Source organism: Pipistrellus kuhlii, unplaced genomic scaffold, assembly GCF_014108245.1.
Source record: "Pipistrellus kuhlii isolate mPipKuh1 unplaced genomic scaffold, mPipKuh1.p scaffold_m20_p_1, whole genome shotgun sequence".
NCBI lineage: Eukaryota > Metazoa > Chordata > Mammalia > Chiroptera > Vespertilionidae > Pipistrellus > Pipistrellus kuhlii.
The window spans coordinates 87,312,491-87,334,710 of record NW_023425404.1 but is presented as its reverse complement, the minus strand read 5'-3'; the positions used below and the strand labels follow the sequence as shown (position 1 = coordinate 87,334,710).

Sequence of the window (22,220 nt, the reverse complement as noted above, 5' to 3'; positions counted from 1 at the left end):
CTCGAGAGCATTATGCTAAGTAAAATAAGCCAGTCAGAGAAGGACAAGTATCATATGATTTCATTCATATGTAGAATCTAATGAGCAACATAAACTAACAAACAAAATAGAAACAGACTCACAGAGAACAGACTGACAGCTGTCAGAGAAGAGGGAGTTTGCATGGCTGAGTGAAAAAGGATAAGGTATTAAGGGGAAAAAAAGAAAAGGCAAACTCATAGGCACAGACAAAAGCATGGTGATTACCAGAGGGGAAGGGAGGCAGGTGAGGGGAGGGAGAGGAGGGTAGCGGGGGAATAAATGGTTGTGGAAGGAGACTTGGTGTGATGATTACACAATACAAAGTGCAGATGATGTATCATAGATGTACTCCTGACACCTATATAATTTTATTAATAAATTTCACCCCAATAAATTAAATTAAAAAATATTTATATAAAAAAGAAGGAACTATTACTACTTTTTCAGGTTTGGGTTTCCAGAAGCTCTGAGTATATCCTGTGCACATGATATTAAGAATCCTCTGTCTTATTTCACTCGAGGTCCATCCATGCAATAACAAAGGGTAAGAGTTCCTTCTTCCTTACTGCTACATAATATTCCATTGTGTAAATGTACCACAGCTTTTGTATCCACTCCTCTACTGGTGGAAGCCTTGGACTGCTTACAATATTGGCTATTGTAAATAATGCTCCAAATATATAATGCTCTCCAGCTCCATCCATGCTTTTGCAAATGATAAGAACTCCTTTTTTTTTTTTTTTTTTTACCACAGTGTAGTATTCCATTGTGTAGATGTACCACAGTTTTTTAATCCACTCATCTGCTGATGGGCACTTAGGCTGTTTCCAAATCTTAGCTATGGTGAATTGTGCTGCTATGAATATTGGGGTGTATATATCCTTTCTAATTGGTGTTTTTAGTTTCTTGGGATATATTCCTAGAAGTGGGATCACTGGGTCAAATGGAAGCTAAGTGAAATAAACCAGTCAGAGAAAGGTAAATATCACATGATCTCACTCATTTATACAATATAACAAACAGTATAAACTGATGAACAAAAAGCAGATCCAGAGACAGAGAAACATTGATCAGACTGTCAAACCTTAGATGGAAGGTAGGGGAGGGTGGGGGTAAGAGGGAGAGATCAACCAAAGGGCTTGTATGTATGCATATAAGTCTAACCAATGGACCAGACAACAGGGAGTTAAAGGCATGAGTGGGGGGATGGCAGGTAATGGGGAGATAGGACACATATGTAATACCTTAATAAAGAAAAGAAAAAAAAATCCTTTGTCTCCAGACCAGCGACTTTCTCATTAGCAATTTTAGGTTGTGTTGGCTTCTTCAGGTACTTAACTCTTTCCATACAGCCTACAAATTATGAGAGAGAAGGTGTCAACTGCCTTCTTAGAGCTTCATTTATTCAGGCCTCTGTCGCTTATTTATTTTATTTAAAAAAATATATTTTTATTGATTTCCGAGACGAAGGGATAGAGGTAGAAACATCAATGATGAGAGAGACTCATTGATCTGCTACCTGCTGCACACCCTCTGCTGAGCATCAAGCCTGCAACCTGGGCATGTGCTCTGACCGGGAATCAAACTGTGACCTCCTGGTTCATAGGTCAATGCTCAACCACTGAGCCATGCTAGCCAGGCTCAGGTTTCTGTCATTTACAAAAACAAAAACAAAAACAAAAGAAAACTACACTAATAAAAGGGTAATACAGGAGACCTTCTGGTTGTCCTTTTGGACAAAGCCATGGTGTCAAGGCTGATCAGAGGCAGGTTAGGGGCTATCAGGCCAGCGGGACGGGGGGGGGGGGCAGTTGGGGGCGAGCATGTTGGAGGAGGGACAGTTGGGGAAACTCAGACTAGCAGGGGGGTGCAGTTGGGGGCGAGCAGGTTGGCAGGCGGCAGTTGGGAGCAAGAAAGCTGGCGGGGGGAGGGAGGCATTTGGGAGCAATTAGGCTGGCAGGGGTGGGGGGCAGTTAGGGGTGATTAAGCCAGAAAGAGGGGTCCATTAGGGGCGATCAGGTAGTCAGGCAGGTGAACGGTTAGGAGCCAGTGGCCCTGGATTGCAAAAGGGATGTCTTACTGCCAGTTTAGGCTCGATCCCTATGGGATCCTTGTGGGATTAGGCCTGAATGGGCAGTTGGACATCCCTCTCACAATCAAGGACTGCCGACTCCCAACCACTTGCCTGCCTGCCTGATTGCCCCTAACCACTTCTGCCTGCCAGCCTGGTCACCCCCTAACCTCTCCCCTGCCAGCCTAATCAACACCTAACTGCTCCCTGCTGGCCTGATTGCCCCTAACTTCCCTCCCTTGCCAGCCTGCTCACTCCTACTGCTGGCCTGGTTCCCCCCAACTGCCCTCCCCTGCAGGCCTGAGTCCCTCCAAACTGCCCTCCTCTGCAGGCCTGGTTCCCCCCAAATGTCCTTCTCTGCCAGCCATCTTGTGATGGCCATCTTGTGTTCACATGGAAGTGGCCATCTTGTGTGTTGGAATGATGGTCAATTTGCATATCACCTTTTTATTATATAAAATAATTATATTTGGGCTGTCTTGGGGCTCAGTTTCCTCTTCTGTAAAATGGGGTTATAATGCTACTGAGTACCCCAATCTTCTTCCCATTTATCATCCCCTCTGCCATCCCACTGCCCTGTCTTCCTAGATACCTCAGAACAGAGCCTAGAGACAGGGAGGAAAGAAAGAGGCAGGGAAATAAATATCTCACCGTCTGTCCATCCATCTGTTAGCAAAGGTGGTGTCAGTTTTCATCGAGGTGGGGAATCTGCGAAGTAGTCAAAAAATATCCCTCTGTGATTCCAGCAGCCCAGCTGTTCTCTTTCAGGGAAAAATGCTGAGGGCTGAAAATAAAATAAAGGAACAATGATAGAAAGACAGAAGAAAAGGAGAGAGGGGAGGAAAAGAAGAGTAAAATAGACAGGGAAAGAGAGGCCGGCATAGGGCAGGGTAGCAGAGAGTGGGCCAAGGTTTTGTCAGGGCCTTCCCAGCTACTGGAACAGCATTCTGCAAGGCTACCTTTGACCTGCTTGGAGCTGCCAGCGACTGCATGCCCACTTGAACCTGGGCTCAAAGGCAGTGTCATCTGTGATCTTTAAAGTTGCTGTTGTATCTTCCTGCTTAATATCAGGGAGGTCTTTGGGCCCTTGGCCTTTTAGAAATGGTGGCATCTCAGCTCAGGAGGAGACCTTGGTAAGGAATTCCCAGGCTCCTGTTGTGGCCACTCCCTGGGCCTGTACAGACCCCATTTTGTCCATCCTCTGCACCTTCACACCTGCTGTTCCTTCCTCCTAAAATGTCTGTCCCCCTCTCTGCATGGAAGGATCCTACCATTCTTGCAAAACTGCCTCCTCCACGGAGACCCCTGGGATTTTCTCCCAACCTCCGGGACTTGTCTCTCTTCCCTTCCAGTCCCAATCATAGTGGGCCTGCCTTTCCCTGGCCTGTGCTCTGGCAAATGGGCCAGTACCATTTAATATCTGGCTTCCTCATGCCTTTGGTCAGGGGCAGGACATCTCTTGGTGCCATAGCAGGGCCAGGTTTGAGAGCCTCTGGGGACCTTGGCTCTCAAACTCCCACTAGGGAGGCCAATAGGGAAACTGCCCTCCCTGCTTCAGAATCAGTGCCTGTCAAGTAGGCAGTTAGAGCAACGGGTCCCAGACCACATAGCCACCCAGCCTGAAGTCTTCTTTGCGCGTCTACACTCTTCAGTTAGAGTGTATCCTGGATGCTGGTCCAGCTTTGTCACTTACTGCTCTATGATCTTGGGTAAGGTACTGTGCTTCTCTGTGCCTCTCTGTTTTGTCATCGGTAAAATGGGAAGCTAACAGAACCTTACTGAGTTGTTGAGAGTGTGAAACAAGTATCGCCTAGATTATAGGAGGTCCTGGGATTAGACATTTACATCTCCCCACCCCTCCAGGTCTATGGCAAGACTTGCCTCCTTTCAGGCCCAGTTTCGATGAGCATGCCCTCGCTGGCTGTCAGCTCATCCCAGCTCAGTCACTTATGGAGACAGAGGTGCCTCAGAGGCACATAGAGGAAATCTCTCACGCTGTGATTTCAGGCCGTGAGAATGGATTTGGGACAATATCACACAGACTCAGTCGTGGGAGAGTCTGGGCCAGGGGCTGGCCCTAAATGTGGGTTTACGCTCTGCCACAGCTACTCCCGAGAGGCCCTCTTGGAAGTGGAGAAACCCTATGTGCCTGCCATGCCCCTCCTGCTCTTAGCTTTGTGACTATATTTGGGGCACAAATAAAAGGGAAGGAAAACTTGGCCTCTGCATGAATTATGAGCTACAGCCTGGTCTCCTCACCACTTTCCGCCCCCACCCCAATCAGGTCTCTTGGTTGCCATGACAGCAGGGAGCTGGGAATCAGGACTCCTTCTGGGGACAGAACCAGAGTGTGCTAGCATGTGTGCCCATGGTGGGCAGTGTATCCATGTGCCTGCCCAGGGCTTCCTGCAGGCTGGTGTGTGGTGGTGTGCGGGGGGAGAGGGGGAGTGTTGTGTTTGGGTGGGGCCACACTCCCTGACAAGTAAGAACAAGCATTTGTTCATGATGCTTCTCACACTTCAGACATTGCTGGCATTTATCTTAGCCATGAGATATGCAGTCACCCCTCCGCCCCAGCTTGTTAACTTTGGAAGCCATAGGTATGCATGTCCCCATCACACCCACCAGGCTCATGCAGAAGACCCTTCCCCACCCTTCTCATGTTGCTGGCCCATGCATGAAGCAGACAATATAGGTAGTATTGTCCCGATTTGTAGATGGGGAAACTGAGGCCTGTTCATACACTCACTCGTTCACTGGACTCACCCTGGACTGCCAACTAGGCTGCGGCTCTCCTGGGGCTTCCTGGCACCCCCAGGCAGTGTGTCTGAGAACCACTTGGGATTTATGCTCCTGTGCCATCTCTTCTTTACACCTGAGTGAGGCTGGCTAATGTCCACCACAAGGGGAAAATTATCAATACGGTGTTTAACTGCTTCTCTGTTCTTCAGTTCAGAGCTAGCCACTGGCCTAAGGGAAGGCTGCCAGCCATTCTACAGTGGGTCTGGAGTCAGCTCTCCAGTGGGACCAGTAAAACATGTTGGGTACAAAGTGAGTGCTGGCCTGTTACTAAGGGCCTGCAGGGACCAACCTGCCTTCATTTGTCTGTGGTGCTTCTCACACTTCAGCATTGCTGCATTGCTGGCATTTATCTCAGCCATGAGCTGTGCAAGCACCGCCTCCCCCAGCTTATTAACTAATGTGAAAATGGACCTGCCAAGTTCTAGAGTGGAGCAAGAAGAAGCATAAACAGGGCCTGGTGGAGGGAAGCCTCATTAGGCTTGGATGCATAAAATTTGGTGATGAAATTTGGGTGATCTTATTCAGAGCCCTGTGAGATTGGGGTGGATGAGAGAAGGAGAGGGAGTGCCCTACTGTGTGCCAGGAATGGCATACCCATGTGCTCGCTCCTGGATCGTCTCCACACTCCCCAGATAGCGTGAATGGAAAGCGATTCAGAGGTAGGTGACATGCCAAGGTCACACAGCCAGCAAGAGGCTTCCTTGGATGAGTACCTATGTGTCCAGTTCTTTCCAGCACCCAACCTGCCTCAGCACATCAGACTGGCCAGAACCTCAGAGCATCCTCTATGGCAGATCTGTCCAGCATCTGCTTGCACATCACAGTGATGGGAGCTCACAGCCCAATTTGGCTCTTTATGTCTGTGGCCTCCTCTCTCTCCCACCACCCCCTGACTCCACATGGGTCAGGAGAGTGGCCAGGGAGTGGGGCAGCCATATTTCAGCCTTTCTCCACACCCAGCCCTTATCCATTTCCTTCTGCAATCTGGGAGGGTATGGGTAAGTCCATGCAATGCCAGGCACTGACTGCCCTTCGTTAGATGTGTCTAACAAGTTGTGTATGGGTCATCTTATAATTCCAATAATTTATAAGAATATTAGTGACCAGGAAGCTGCCCTCAGTCCCAGCCAGATGGAATGGGGTGATGCAGCTAGGAGCCTCTGCCGATATTTACTTTCTCCCACCATCAATTATTAAGGAGCTCTCCTTCATTTTTGTACATAATTACATACACTATTATGGTTCAAATGCCCCTGCTCTTAACCCCTTTGAAGAGAGCCCAGCCCGCCTAACAGGGCTGTGCTGGCCTGGGGACCTAGCTGGCTAGAGAACACAGCAGGCAGACACTCTACTTGAGAGGGAGAAGGTGGCAGCCTCAGCCCCACCCCTCTCCACTGAGCTGAAACCACTCAGGCCAGTTGCCTCTCCCCACCACCTTTGCATCTGCTGTTTTCTCTGCTCAGAGCACCATGCCCCGCTGCACAGCTGGTTGACTCCTGCTCACCCTTTGGATTTTAGCTCAGCCATTGTCACCTTTCCTACCTCCTGGTTATTATGACTCCCCAGTGCCTGCCCTGTGTGTGCATGAATCCCAACCCTTTCCTCAATGCAACTTGGATCATGTTGCGTTGAACCTTCCTACTATATCAGGTCTGTCTGGGGTGCAGAGAAAGCTCTAGTGTTTGTTGAGTGAATTAATGGATAGATGTGGATGGAGGGATGCCTCCACCTGCTTCAGCACTAGTGAGCCCACGGAAGCCCTGGTCCACCCCCTCTTCCAGGAAACCTTTCCTGACTGCTGCAGCCACACGCATCTCCCTTTCCTCCCAACTCCTCCAGGCCCTCTGGCTCTGGGCTGGGGCCTTTGAGGGCAGCAAGGCCTGGGTCCTCCATCTATACCCCCAGCACAAAACAGAGGGCAGGGTAGGATAGAGGGAGAGACTATCTCAGCTCTGTTGTGTGACCTGGGGAAGTAGCTTACCTTCCCTGATCCTATTTTCCTCATTCCTTAAATGGGGATAATAACAGTTCCTACTTTACTGGGTTGTGATTGAGGCTTATATGAGATAAATTATAAAAGCACAAAATACAGGGTCCAATTTGTTGTGGGTTCTCAAGAAATATTGCTTACCCTTAACCATTGTCTGTCTGTGAACTGAACTGAGGTAAAATTGAACTGAATTGTGTTGAATTGAATTATCTTCTAATTCACACCTTCTCTTGTCCATACCTTTTTGTTTTTAGTCTCCCCTACTATGTAGCTTGCTCCAGGCTTGGTTCATTGGGGGCCTTTGAAAATATTTCAGATTGATTTACACAGACTTTCCAAGCATCTCGATCCACACCTACGAGGGGAGAAGGGATCAAGTCTCTCCTGTTCTACAGAAGAATAGACCAAGGCCAGGGAGATAATATGACTTCTCCTAGTTGGTGGCACATTGAGGAATCAAGCCCTGGACTCACACTGTGCTTGAAAGCTCAGGAATATCTCCCTGGAGACCCTGAGCCTTTTCTTCCTCTGTAGGAAGATAATTGAATGGACTCTGTGTGGTTGCTGAAAGAATTAAATGAGTGAGAACCACTGTACCTGCTCGTAGTGAACACTTCGGTGGGCAGGGTTTGGGATAGGCCCAACTCTACTACCTCCGTGGCCTCTCGCCCCAGAAATAGCACTGGTGATGATCATTCCTAGGCATGTTTTTATATTTTTCCTATGTATATAGGCATCCATACACAGACTAGGGTTTGTTTTTAAACCTTATGTAAATGGTACTATGTTATACATGTCTGGGGTGTTTTCATCAACATAGTGTTTGTGGGGTCACCCACACTGATGCAGGTAACTCCAGCATATCTGTTTTCTGTGTTGCATAATGTTCCACTGTGTGATTGAGAACATTCTGTTCATGCCTTCTCCCAACAACACCACCCCAGTGACTATTCCTGCTCTTGCTTCTATAGGCATAGCTCTCCCGTTATATACCCAAGAGGGAGTTGTTGGGTCACAGTGTGTGCATCTTTTCAACTCTACTGGATAAGCACCTATTTGCTCTGTCATTTCTCACCCAGGCTGGCAGCAGGTACTTTGCCTGCATTGTCTCAATGCCCAGTCCTATTGGGAAAAAGGAGTTTTTATGCTCATTTTACAGATGGAGCAGGTATTAGTTATTGATTTCTTTATAACAAATCACCCCAAACTCTGTGGCTTAAAACAACAAATATTTATTCTCTTAGAGTTTCTGTGGGTCAGGTGAGGCTTAGCTCGGTGCCTTTGGCTCAAGGCCTTTCACAGGGTGCAGTCAAGGTGTCAGCCAGAGTATCAGTCATCTCAAGGCTGGACCTGGGGAAGTCTGCATCCAAGCCTGCTCATGTGGCTGTTGGCAGGTCTCAGTTCCTTGGGAGGTGTTAGTTAGAGACACCAGTTTCTTTCCATTCAGGCTTCTCAACAGAGCAGCCATTCACATGGCAACTGGCCTCTGTCTTAGAGAACAAGCATGTAATGGAAAGAGGGCACCAGAGATGGAAGCTGCAGTCTTTTTGTAACCTGATCTCAGAAGTGGTATTACTTCTGCCATAAATGAGCCTATTAGTCCAGGCCACACTGGAGGGTAGGGGATTGCACACGTGGTGGGGAGGGCAGGATACCAGAAGGCAGGGACTCTCTGGGGTCATCTTAGGGCTGCCTATTACAAGACAGCTGAGGCGCAGAGAGGTGAAATGACTTGCCTAGGATCACAGGTTAGAGATAGACCCAGGACTGGAACTCAAGACTGCTTGGCCCTGAGGCTGGAGACCTTCTGAACTGCCATACTGCTTTTGACTTAAGTTAATAATAGGTTCCGACTTCAGTTAATAAACAAGTTTCCTGCATAACAGAGCTCAGGACAAGCACTTAATAAATGGATTTGCTAATCATGCTGCCTGTTTGCACACATTAGTGCAAGTACCCCCTGTCAGGAGCCATGGGGATAGCTGAGCCCAGGCCCTTGGGAAAAGTTGTTCTGCCAGGCCCAGATTCCCAAAGACCAGGGAGTGGTTCCTTCACACAAACAAACTGCCTTTTGTGTTTGCTTTTTTGTTTTGCTCTCAACTTAATTATTTCAGTGGTGTGTGAGTGTGTGTGTGTGTGTGTGTGTGTGTGTGTGTATGTAATGGAGTGTACACTTCCCTGTGTTCTAAGAAGAGCTAACTGTAAGGTAGGAACATCAGGTATTTCCCAGAGGTGCTTCGGGGTGGGCAGGGCTAACAAGCTCCCTTCCTGACTGGCCCCAGACAAAGTTCCTGCTTCTCAGCGGCTATGGATGCACAACCAGGCACACAGCTCAGCAGGGCTGTGTGAATCTGCTGAGCAGGGGCCAGCCCTGGGACCTTGTCTCTCTACAGAGCCTCTTGATTCCCCTGGTTCTTAGTGTGAATCCACGTAGTGGAGGCTGCTGCCTACATGCTTCTAGATAAGTGGATGTTGCTAATAGTGGGATATTTCCAGTGCAGGTGTGGGTGACCAAGACCCTAAGATTAGGAGAAGTGAGAGCTGCAGGTTTAAGAGTACTCCTGAAGAATCAAAATATATTATTGATTTTTTACAAAGAGGAAGAGAGAGGGATAGAGAGTTAGAAACATCGATGAGAGAGAATCCTGGCCCCTTCCACAGAGAAACCCATTGGTCTGTTCTGACTAATGGATTTCAGTCTTTAACTTGTACACATCAGACCCTCTGGAATCAGGACTTTGGGCTGTCTGTGGAAGCTGGAGGCCAACAAGAATCAGTCCCAGCCTTCTGGGAGTTCCTGATCCTCAAAGGATGAAGAACCCTGTCGAGGCCTTTCCTAGTGGGAGTGCTGCCAGGGCCGTTACGAGGGGGGCCTCGGGCTCAGGGGCAGACAGCAAGCATAACAGTGAATATAATAACAATGAAAACACCTGCATTTATCAAGAACCTACTGCGTGCCAGGCCCAGCATCAAGTACTGGGTATATATTAAGTAATGGCTGGGGCATTGGAGTCTGCTGAGACTTCTTATTAGCAAGAGAAACAAAGACCGGGAGTCCAGGAATGACCTTGAGTCCCTAGGAGGCTGAAGCAACAGATGCCATTCGAAGTCCTTCAAGGAGCCCCCATGGGAAGCCTCATCCCACTCTCCCCAGTGTCTAGACAGGGCCACAGAGGCCTGTGCTTAGAGACCCCCCCAAACCAACACCTCACTGCAGAGCTGAGGAACTTTCCCCGGGGATGGGTCACACAGCAAGTCAATAGAGAGCTCAGAATCAAATTTATAGCACAAAGTGGGACATGGGCACCTCCAGCTGGATGCTGGCTCCAACCAACTCTACCATTCTTGTTTCATCCTCCGTGCTGTTTGCCCTGCCCCCACCCACCTCCTGGTCTCCTGGTCTTTGTTTTTCTTGCTAATTAGAGGTCTCAGCAGTGACTCCACTGCCCCAGCCTTTTAGAGCTGTCATTAATTTCAAGTGCCTTCAGAAATAGTCATTAATATAAAACCTCACAAGCTGCTGGGATGCAAGAGGCAGGACCAGCACAGAGCAGGCATATAGGCAGGCCTGTGTACCACCCATTCCTTCCTGTGCTCTTGGAGGACCCAGCCTCACCTTACATCCTCAGCTCCCCCGGAGTCAGGGAAAAGAGGGCGTGGGCTCTGACATCAGAGGCAAAACCCAATTGGCCGTCTTGCACATAGAGTGAACTGGAGCAACTCAACAGTCCCCTGGGAACCTCAGTTTGTCTCATCGGTACAGTGGGGACAGAAGTACCAGTCTTGAAGTGGGAAGTACATAAAGTACAGTTCAGAGCCTGGCTTACCATAAGGGAGGAATAATGTTAGAAGGCTCTGCCCCCTTCTCCAGAGTTCCCTGGTAAACCCATTCCAGCTTCTCTGCTCTGCTGTGAGGACTCAGACTGCAGCAGGCTGGCTCTTTCTCACAGTTGTCAGCTCTTGATTGAATGGGAAATGCTGAATGTTCACTCCAAAGTCAGGATTTGCTCTGTGCCCATCGATATAACATGTTGTTCTGGGCCTACCATTGGGAGCTCCTAGTCTGAGGACAGAGATGGAAGAGACTGGAGCCTTGTCGCTGAGGCTATTTCAGTCCAGGGATAGAGGACAGCAATAGAAGAGAACAGTCTTAGTTTGGGTCTTGAAGCACCGGTGGAGACAGGGAGAGGGCATGCCAAACAGGTGGGCCAGTGTGGAAAAAGGCTGGGAGGTGTGGTGAGCCTGAGTGGTAGCTCCTGGATTTTCCCCTGGTTGTTTCAGTGAAGACCCGGACTGGGCCACTCTCATGTGTCCCCATGGCTCTGGGACCCCTGAGAGGCTGGGCCCCGCTCTCCATACTGTTCTGCAGCTCATGTAGAGGCTCTGACTGGACGAGGGAGGGCCCAGTAACAGGCCTCCCTTTCATGGGGTCTCTGATGACAACTGCACTGTCACCAAGCCCAGGCTGGATCCTCAAAAAGGCCTTTTCTGTAAGTTCTTCTCCCTAAAGCCTTTCTCTTCCCATTGTTTCCATTGGTGAAGTAAGACCGGGGATGCTGGTATAGGCCACTTCTTTGGAGAAACAGGGAGACGAAATGGCTTGGATACTGTTTGCAATGTAGAACTCAGGCTGCAGGGCAATTCCTCCCAGGCACGTTTTGGGCCCCAGAGAACCCTACCCGGGATGCCAACTTCCTCAGGCAGCATCGGGGGGACACTGGGCATGCTCCCACTTCCCCGACGAGATTACGGAGGCAGGGAGCAGGTGAGTCTGGGGTGGAAACAGGCTTAGGCTGTGCTGTTCTAGTCAGACGCCACACCAGGAATAGCCCCGCCCCCGCCTCACCTCCCCACTCCCAGCCCCTCGCAGGTCTGCTCTCGCTCACACCCAGTGGGGCATGAGCGTGTCTATTCCTGCTGGGCTGGTGGGAGGAGGTGGCGTGGGAGTCAGGAGACGGGTAACTCACAAATAGCCCGTGTGGGGGAGCCAGGAGCCTGTGTTGGGGTTCAGGCAGCAGAGTTGAGGGGCCAGGGAGCCGCCTTCGCTGGGCTCTTGAAGGGAGGAGGACTCCTGTGCTGTTTCTCTTCCCCTCCCACATGTAAGTCCTTCAGCCAAGCTTGCCGCCCACTGGTTTTTCTCAGCCCGGAAGTCGATTCAAATTCCCTTTCCAGACGAGTTACCAGCTATGTGACCACTGGCAAGTCAGTAATCTCTCTGGGCTTGGGATTCCTTGACTGTCACAGGGGAGCAGTTTCTCCTCCCAGGATTGTTGGAGGGTGAATGCAGAGGGCACAGCAGCACAGCATCCGCTTCTGCAAGGAGGGGGGCTCCAGCCAAACGCAGGATGAGGATGGATGGACACAGACATAGAAGACAGGAGATCGTTCTCCAGGCAAGACTGTCCCTAGCTGTGGTGTGGCAGTGAGACTGAGAGGTACGCAGAAGCTGTTTAGCTGGAACAAAAGGTCTGTGCAACACTTTGGGCTGCGTGTGTGAGGCTGAACAGTGGAGAAGCAAGATTATACTGGAGCCGGGGGGAGACTGGTGGCCTCACTGTGCCAGCCAGGTTATCAGCAAGGAATGTCAGGCTTGCTCCATGGGAGGGGCGGGAGGAGGCACTGGGGACAGGATCTTGGGGTCTGTCTTAAGCCTGAGAGGCCTTGGGCCAGTCTCCTTCACCCAGCCTCAGCTTCTCTGCCTGTCAGAACCCCTACTCCTGTGGGCCCAAGGAGCACTAGTGTGATAAAGGAATGCACTCCCATCTGTGGAGAAGGGGTGAAAATCAGCATTAGTAGTTATCCTAATCAAACTAGCTTAGTGTTAAAGTGCTGGCTTCAAGGAGATGGAAGGGAATGTACAGTGGAAGGAGGTGAGGTCCTAAAGGTCTTAGCCCGCTAAACATGCTTTATTTAACCAGGACACCCTTGCCAGCCAATTCTCTGTTATCTGCTGGTCAAGGAGGATCTGGATATCTGAGGAGAGGTCCCATTCCCTGGTCCCATCTGAGTATGTGGCCCCAGCCCAGGACCTCCTGGACCTTTGCACAGGTACCAGTAGAGGGCCCACTGAATCCAGACGGAAGCTCTATGCGGTCCTCTCTAGTCTGTGTGCAGTATCTGTGGCTGGAGTCTTACAAAGTGGCCTGCTGCCCTCTGCTGGACAGGAAACCAGGCTGGGCGGTAACGAGCTGCAAAAGGAGGAGGGAGGTGCAAGATCTGATTTGGGGTAAAACCATTCAGCAAGCGCCTGACCCCTTAGGACACCAGCCTGTGGGCCTGTGGGCCTTCCAGCGATTCGCAGGCATTTCCGAGAAGAGGGGGGAAGGCGCAGGGCAGAGATTCTGGACCATTCTCCCAACCGCCCTGACCGGGTGGGGGGCTTTACTCCTTGACGTACGTGTGTCCGTTCACAGGGCAGTGTGCGGTGACTCTACATGTCGTTCGGGTTCACATGCACACGCACACGGCCACACAGAGGGCGCGCGCACACCAGAGGGAGGGTCACGTTGGTCAAGAATTGGCCCCGAGCCCGGACTCGGGGGCGCGCCATGTGCAAGGCTGGACACCTGGGCGCCGGCTCCCTCGAGAGGCCAGTTCCGCTGTCCTATAAGTGCAGAGAAGTGTTGGGGCGCTGCTCGCTCCCACCCCCTTCGCGAAAAAGAGACGAGCCCCCTCCCCCCCGCCTCCACCTCGCCTCCCCCTTTCTTGGCGGTGCGGCCGCGCCTTCTCCCCCGCCGGCTCCTGCTGCTCGCACGCTGCCCCCCGCCCTGGCCCCTCTCCGGAGCCGGCTCCTCGCTCCCTCCCCGCGCTCCCCCCACCCCCCGCGTTCCCGCCCCGAGCCCCCTCCCCGCGCTCCCTCCCGGCGCCGCGGCGGAGCGGACCCGGCCGGGCGGAGCCTGCGCTGAGCGGGGGTGGCGGCGGCGGGTCCGGCCCGGGAGCGTGCGGAGTCCCCACCCGCGCCGCTTCGGTGCCTCTCCTGACGCGGGGCTCCGAGCAGCATGCGTGGCCGCTGCCCGCGGGCCTCCGCCCCGGCCCCGGCCCCGCTGCGGAGCGCTCCCGGCCTCCATCCCGGCCTCCATCCCTCCCCGCCCCAGCGGCAGCGGCGGCGCCAGGCCGGCGCCGGACGCAGAGCCAGGTTCGCAGAGCCCGTGTAGAGCATCCTGAGCCACCTGCCCTCCGGCTGCCGGGTCCGCGGCCTCCCGCCTCCCGCCCCGGGGCCCAGCCTGTCTCTGGCTTCGGCTGCGCTCCCGCCGGGTCGGGTGAGACGGACAGTCGAGGGTCAGCTCCGGGAAGGCGCAGGACAGACCTGCTGGGCGGCGGCGGCGGAGGAGGCTGAGGAGAGCTGGGCAGGGCTGTGGCTTGGCTTGAGAGACATGCAATTGGTGACAGAGCCGAGCAGACAGACGGCGGGCCAGAGATGCAGGTGAGCTCGGCAGCCCCTTGCCAAGCGCCCTTGGGGGTCGCCGTGGGCCCCCTGGAACTGCGGGGCACCACAACCCTTTGGGGGTGGGTGGGGGGGTCACAGATCTGACCCTCTTCAAGCCTCTTCCTTCCCCTTTCCTCCACCTCAACAAATTCCCGGTTGGCTAGCTGGGGCCAGGGAGCTGTGGAGGAACCCCACCGCAGTCCCAGTCCTGCTGATCCTCCACCCTCTCATTTTGAGCACTGTTCACCCTGACCCCTGACGGGTACATCCCGGCTCAGAGGCTGGGTGGCTGCCTTTCTCCTTAGATCACAGATGTCCCCGTGCACCCGAGCCAGCACAGGAGGATGCAGGTCAGGGACCAGTTTTCTCCACAAGCAGCGTCCTTCCCTTACAGGAAGCAACCCCAGTGGTGAGGAGAAAGGGGGGAATGGCAGGTAGGGGAAGTGGAGGAGAGGGAGTTGGGTCTGCGGGGAATCCAGAAACCCATTAGAGCCTCCCCTTTGTCTGTTTTCAGCCCTGGCTTCTCACCTCCTCCTGCCCCACTTTCATTCTGAGGCAGGGTGGGTGGGAGGTGGAAACCAGCTGAGAAGAAGCAGATAAGAAGGGAACCTCCAACTCTGTTGCTCGCCCACCTCTCAGGTGGCTAAGGGGCCCTGGGAGGTGTGTCCCTCCAGGTGGCTCCCACTATGAGGAGCAGAGGCTCCAGGCTCAATGGGCAGTCCCTCCCAGTTCTTGTCCTGGGCCCCCCAGCCCGGCTCCATCCAGCCAGCAGCATTTCCTCTTTGTTCTCAGAGCTCCTGGGGTGGGGGTGGGGAAGAGGGATATGTTAGAGGATGGGAACAGCTCTGCCCTGGTGGGGTGGGAGAGGAGGAGGTCCTGAAGTGGGGGACAACCCCTTCCCTGCCAGTCCACCTCTCCCTCAGTCCTCTGCTTGGCTTGGATTGCCCGAGGGCATGCAGCCTGGCCCTGGGCTCTGGGCTCAGCCTCCTGATCATCATGCTGACAGCCCCAGCACCAGTGCCTTCCTTGCCCAGGGAGCAATGAACCTGGGGCTTCCCCTCATCCAGTGGGGAGTGCTGGTGAGGGAAGAAAGGGTTAGCTGTCCCAGACTCTTTGTTCCTGTGTGGGCCAGGTGGCTCTCAAGAGACCTCACACCTCTGGGAAGATGCCAGCACCTGATCTGCTGGGACAGCTTGCTTGGACTTCCTCCTTTCTCCCCATGGCCTGAGGCAGGAGACAGAAAATGAGGAGACAGAGGGGATAGGCCAGAAACTCCTTGGAATTCAGATGGGGATTTCAGGCAGTACCCAGCTGCCCCTCCTGGAATGGGCTTAGCAAAGGCCAGGCAGCCCTCTGTTGTATTCTTGTTATCTTGGCCCATTTTCCCTCCCTCTGCCTATTTAAATGTGAGGTGGGCTTGGTCAGGGCTGCGGTGCTCCCAGAGCCTGGAATTAACGTGGGTCTTGAATCCAAGGGCCCACGGATCATGCATGGCTTATGGGCTAAGGGCCCCAATGTGATGAGGGAGTTAAGGAACTATTACCCCTGTAATAGTTCCTTTTGATCCATGCTCAGCTCCTCCATCCCCTGCCTCTGAATATTCAGTTTTTCTATATCAGATATTGTTTTCTAAAACCCAGTATTCTAGAGGGACACACACATATATGGGTGTTCACCATAAAGTCAGGCAGAATACCTGGTACCGGCGATGGTGCTGTACTCCAGGCACCTACCCAAGCAAACAGCTGGAAGATGACAGTCGGAGCTATTGAGAAGTGAAGCTGTAAAGTGATTTGTGCAGGGGCCCCATGGAGGCCTGAGGCAGTGTCAGATGGAAGGTGAGGGAGTGGATCATGTGGGACTAGGGAAGGGCCTGGAAGGGGAGGCAGGAGGAGGTAGTGGTTTCAGAGTCAGAGATAGTTTCCTGGCCAGCGTCTCTTGGTCTGTCTGCCCTGCATGTGGCACATCTATGGAAGGATAATGGCCTTCCAGCCTAGGGTACCCCTTCCTGATGGCTCTCTGCTCTGTTACCACTGGTAAGTCCCTTTACATATCCCCCCATCACCTGCCTTGATCCAACTTCCCTACCCAGAGACCTACCCTCTCCTTTCTCTCTCCTGCCGCTCCTCTAGGAAGCCTCCCTGACTGCTCAAGTCACTGATCCTCCTCCAGGAACCCACAGCATACTAGTAGAACCACATTGTATTGTACATAGAATCACACCAGCCTGTTCATTCATACATTTATTCTACACATCCTTGCTGAGCTGCCTGCTTGGCTCCAGGCTAGGTCTTCCCATGGCTTCCCAAGGATAGCATGAGCATCCTGGGCAATCCTGTGCCCATTCCCTGAGCTCTTCTGTCTGGCCCCCAAGACACTGGGAGGCCCAAGGGAGCAGCTGTTGGCTGGTGGCAAGGAATACCTGGGTGACATCAAGGATGCCCCAGCGGGGGTTGAGGTTGAGGAGAACCAAGGCAAGGTGCTCTCAAACAGACACTCAGAGAAGGATGGGATTTGTTCCTGGGGGCTGAGTCGGTCAGGGGTCTCCAGGAAGAGAGACTGAATGGGTCCTGAGGTAGTAGCAGATGTTGAAGAGACACACAGAAAGCAGAACCGGGGACTGATCTTTGGAGAACATGTGTGAGGGCAAGATCGTTTCCAAATGCGTTCAAATCATTCTTGATGCCGACCTTTGTTTCTGTGTTGAATAAACGAGTGAATGAATATCCTCGGGTGCAATGGGCCTGGTAGAGTTGTGCTGACAACAGTCTCTTCCTCGTGTGTTCATTTCCTTCCAGGTCACTTTATAGTGAAGTTGTTGAGGTTGGACCCTGGAGTCAAGATGCCCAAGTTTAAATCTCAGCTCCATACTGCCTGGCTTTGTGATTTTGGGCAAGTTACTTCATCTCTCTGGGCTTCAGTTTCCTTATCAATAAAGTGAGGATAACAGCAGTGCTTACTACCTCTAGGGTCATCATGAGGATTAAGTATGCGAGGAATTTAGAGCAATACCTGGTTCACAGTAAGCTCTCAAGAAATGCTGGCTACTCATAGTTTCTATCAGTGAGGTGCTCTCAGTCTTACCATTGCAAGTGGTACAGAGATTTGATTGGATAGCTAGAAAACAAAGCCACAGAGGTAGAATGCCTTGCTTCAAGTCCCTACTAACAAGCATGGGGCTCAGGCTAGAATGCCTTCCTCCTGGCCCCTGCTCTGGGGCTCTTGTTCACTGTTTTGGATGTGGCCTGATAATTACCTAACCAATGTATTTAATATCAATAATAACAATACAATGAACACTGTGACCCTACTCTCCAACCTGAATGCTAGCATTTAATAATGAGGTATATCTTCCCATGCGCTTCTTATCTATTAGCCTCTTTCTTTAGGCAACTACTACCCTAAATTATCTATTTAGCATTTTCATGCCTTTTAAAATCATATATTTTGATACATAAAAATTGTTCAGTCTTAGTTGTTTTGAACTTTGTAAAAAGAACATGAAACTATACACAGTCCTCTGGAATTTGCTTTTTTATCCAACATCATATTTGTAAGCTTCATCTCTATTGTTGCAAATAATAGTAGATGTTGTTCATTCATTTCCACTGATGCACAGTGGTCTGTCATTTGGACACCACACAGAATATTTTCAGTTCTTCCGTTAGTAGGTTGTTTTCCTTTTTGCTCTTACAACAGGGCTGCTATGAACCCCCTTGTGTCTCCTGAAGCACAGAGCTGGGAGTGGAATTATGGGCTGGAGGCATGTTTGCAGTTACCTTTACTCGAAAACATGCTCAAGTGATTGAATCCTTTTTGTGTCCCCAGCAGGAGGTGATGTCCTGTTGCTCTGCACCCTCACCCGCACTCCTATGCTCAGGTGTCTCCATCGTCACCATAAAATAGTCAACATTTTGGTCTTGATTTGCATTTCTGGAACTTAAGGTTTCCAGTGTATGGGGCTGAAACAGGCAGCAGCCAGTGTGTAACACATGCTCACTAAGTGATCATCCCCTTTGCACCTCAGTTTCCCCAGTTGTGGGGATGCTGTCTGTACAATCCCTGCTTTGAAAGATGGGCAACAACAGTCAGGGAGGACTCCCTGATGAAGAGGGAATGGAAAAGGAGCAAGGAGAGCCTGAGTCCCTGTGCATTTAGAGTCAAAGGAACCTCAGTGATTCTGTGTTCACCCCGGGATGGGCAGGGGTGGTCCTAGCTTGGGAGATAGAGGGAGCTGCGCTTCATTATTTCAGTAATGTCCAGGACCCTGGAAACCTGTTCTCTACACCCTGGTACATTGTGCGGCTTCACATTGGTGAGTATGCAATAAGAGTTTGGTGACTTGGGAAACGAACAGAATAGAACGAATGTATATTTTTCCTTCATTCCCACCTCCCTGATTGTTCTTACCATTGAGTGACTGAGAGGTGGTTGAGCAAGCTGGCTCCTGGGCATTTTCAAGGCCCTCAAGCCCTCTGCCTACTCACAGGGGCTGGGAAGCCCAGTACTGGCAAGGTAATTTGGAGTAGCTCCCTCTGCCAGCCTGGTGCCTTCCCCTGCCTGGACAGGGGCCCCTGGATCTAATTAGAGAGGAGTGACAGGACTGGTAGAATAATTATGCCTATTTCATGTGAAACCCAAATTGATTGCCACCAGGGTAACATTACCATGGTATTGTTCTTTATCTCCAACCACTTATTACATGTTATTTGTGTGTGTGTGTGTGTGTGTGTGTGTGTGTGTGTTTATTTTTTCCCCTTTCAGGGAGTTAATCTCTCTGCCATCTCCTCTGCTTCCCTCTGCAGAGAACCTGCTGGCAACTCCAGGAAAGAGTGGGGCCTGGCCAGCAGCCTTCCCCTGTCTGGCCTGGCACAGGGCTGGATGTACACTCAAATCCCTTTACTTTGATGCAAGATGAGGGTATCTCAGAGCTAAGAAGGGCTACTGAGGTATGGATCCCAGCAGAACAGTCTTTCTTCAGTGTCTGATCCTTGGACCTCTCATGACAGGCTGCTCACTCACTATTTACCAAGACATCTTGAGCCATCTGATCTGCCATTTGATTCCTCACACTGAGCTTAATGGGCCTCCCTGTGCCTCTCTCTGCTCATGGGTCTCGGCTCTGCCCTTGTGGCCTGCACTGAACTCTGCATCCTCTTGGGGCGTTCCTTAGCGACCTCCAGATGTGCCAGTGCCCTCCCCGCAATCTGGGCCTCTCAGAAACAGGGAGCTGGGTGATGGCATTGATTGCACCTGAGCAGAACACAGCACCCGTATGTGTACTGAGCCTAGTATACCAGGTTGGAAAAATGGGCTTAGGCAAGGGGTTGGCCAAGATTCAGTTGATCAGAGAGGGCTCTGAACAGTCAGGGCCAGAAGAAGGGCTAGAGTTTTTCTTTATAGTTAGCCTGTCTGTGTTTTAAATAACCCACTGGATCTTGGTTTGTGATGTATTGGGGGTTGTTTTTAAAATCTTTCCCCTTTTTGAGGCAGAAATAACTCAACTGTTTACCTGTTTCTGAGCAAGCCTCACCATGTTGTCCTGGCATGACATTGGGGAGAGAAGGTGGCTGTAGTCAGAAGGTGGAGGTTCTTCCGAGGCCCAGCTCTGAGATGCTGTGGGACATTGGACAGATCCCTGTGGTCCAGTGGTCCTGTTTCTTCATCTGTATGATGATGGTCTTCACCTCCTCACCTGTGTGTGAGTGATCATGCCTCTGAGTCAGAAAAGCCCAATGACCTTGGGTAGATGAGCTAATGGCTCAGAGCCTCAGTTTTCTTATCAGTAAAATGAGGTTAATGGTACCTTCCTCACAGGGTATGTGGTGAGGATTGGTGGGGTCACTGTACAAAGCACTGAGTATATATGTTTGATATAAATGCTTCTTCCCTCCCCTCTCCATGAACTCTCTGCCCCCAGCCTGTGAGGACAGTGTGAAGTCTGCCACTCCCTCTTCTGACTGATAATTTTAGGGCCCAAAATATAAGGCTACTTGCTAATGCTCATGCAGCTCAGTAGGCCCTTAAACCTGAATCTGTAGAAGGCAGTATGCAAGAGTGGTCAGGACAACCTTGGATCTAACTGCCTCTGGCCTAATCCCAGCTCTGCCAATTATCACTGTGATTTGGGGCAAGTTGTATACTTCTGTGCTTCAGTTTTCTAATCTGTAAAATGGCGATATTATACCAACCTAATAGTATTAAGATATTCATGTTTGAGTTCATATCATCCTATTAGTGAGAACTTTAGCAAGTTGCAGAACTACTTTGTGCTTCTATTTTTTTTCCATCTTCAAAGTGGGGATAATAACAGGACCTACCTCAATGGGTTGTGCTGGGATTAAGTGATTTTTTTATATGTAAAGTACTTAGAATGATGTCTGGCATACCAGGGCTTTCCAATTATCTTTACTATATGGCCTTCAAATCTCACACTAATTCCATGACTCCCCTTAGCCACCCCCTCCCCTGAACTCCCCCTACTTACTTTATGCTGGGTCTCTGAGGCTATGACCTCCCCTCTCTCCCAAGTTCAAGGCCTGTGGCCCTTCCAGGTGGTCTTGGCAGTTCCAGGATCCAAAACCTGAGCTGTTTCCAGGTAAAGGAACCCTGAAGGCTGGGCTAGCTTGGAGAGGGCCCCAGAAGGCCCCAGGAAGTTGTGAGGGGATGAGTGGATGATTGGAGATGAGGCAGACATTTCTGCCAGGCACCTCCCCAGGGGTCACTGACCTGGGCAGGGGCTGGGTCTGGAGGCCTTCAGGGGCATTTTCCTGCCCCCCTTAGAGCCTGAGTTTGTATTTCAGACTTGGAGGGAGATAAGAAAGGGGGTGTAGGACTTGGGTTTTCCTTGAGCCCCCTAAGGTCACCACAGGGGTGCTTGCCTATCTCTCCTCAATTTTGAGACAGCTCCAATCCAGGTAGGGGTGCCATTCACTCAGGTGGGTTCCACAGACAGCAAGGAAGCTTCCCAGAACCAATGGCCCCTCCTATCTTTCCCCTCCCAGCTCCCAGCTTCCTGACTGTTCTCTCACCTGAGAACCACCCTGGGAAGGGGCAGGCAGGGTCCAGAGAGATCCAGGACTTACTTAAGATTACACAGCAGGGCAGGGATGCACTGGCTGGAGCAAGGCTTGGGACTTGTGATCCTTGTGACCTCCTCTAGACTTTGCCCCATTCCTGCTTCTCCCCATGAAGTCGACCATTCCTGGAGGGCAGAGCCTATATAAAAAAGCTTTTAAGCATGAAGATACTTTTACAATTAAAATTCATAATTTATCTCTCACATGGCCTGGGGCCATGGTTTGGCCAGCAGGCTGGTACCTCCTGGATGGACTGTGCTCTGGTGGGATGGGGCAGGCAGGGGCATTCCTTCCTCAACTGCAGGGGACCAGGTGACGCCCAAGGCCAAACAGAAGCAGCTGCAGCAGCCAGGGAGGTCTGGTGGCCCAGTCAGCACCCTCCAGTCCAGCCCCAGCTAAGAGGCCATATGTGCACCTTTGGGAGAGGATTGACTTTCCAAGTGCACCTAAGAGATGGGGCAGGTGGCTGGCACGGGCGGGTGGGGAATATCAGGAGGGGCAGCAGGCACACACACTGGCCACACTCACACAGAGGGAGAGGGAAAGGGGGCAGCAACTCTGCCAGAATCTAGAGCAAGAGGAAAATAAATAAAGAATTATACATGACAAAGGACATGATCTCAATTCTCTTTCAGATTGATGGTTCTCTCCTTGTGGGGCAGCTAGAGGGGTAAGAGGAGGAAGAGAGGAATAACAAAGGTAGACCAGGAGACAATTGAGGCTGCCAACCAGCTGCCTTTCTCCTGGAGCCCAGCCTGGGTGCTGAGGCCTCTCCTCAGGGTCCCCTGTGCACAGTCTCCCTCCCCAGAACTGAGCTCCCCCAACTAGCAG

At 51.4% G+C, this 22,220-nt stretch overlaps 2 protein-coding genes across 7 annotated transcripts in view; both read left to right on the top strand.

The window, feature by feature from the left end:
- PEAK1 (pseudopodium enriched atypical kinase 1) overlaps positions 1–22,220 on the top strand; it is a 715,824-nt gene that overhangs the window by 342,966 nt on the left and 350,638 nt on the right. The window lies entirely within an intron of this gene.
- LINGO1 (leucine rich repeat and Ig domain containing 1) overlaps positions 1–22,220 on the top strand; it is a 171,107-nt gene that overhangs the window by 140,054 nt on the left and 8,833 nt on the right. Inside the window, exons 1-2 of one of the 6 annotated variants that reach the window (XM_045586526.1) lie at positions 14,043–14,307; positions 19,116–19,193. The exons of 2 other annotated variants lie outside the window; for them this stretch is intronic. In XM_045586526.1, the coding sequence (XP_045442482.1) occupies positions 14,302–14,307; positions 19,116–19,193 (84 nt within the window). In that variant the 5' untranslated portion in view covers positions 14,043–14,301. Of the gene's footprint in view, positions 1–12,061; positions 12,320–13,760; positions 14,020–14,042; positions 14,308–19,115; positions 19,194–22,220 lie in introns of those variants that run through there. 3 more of the 6 variants (XM_036454751.2, XM_036454758.2, XM_036454741.2) reach the window with 3 other exon arrangements.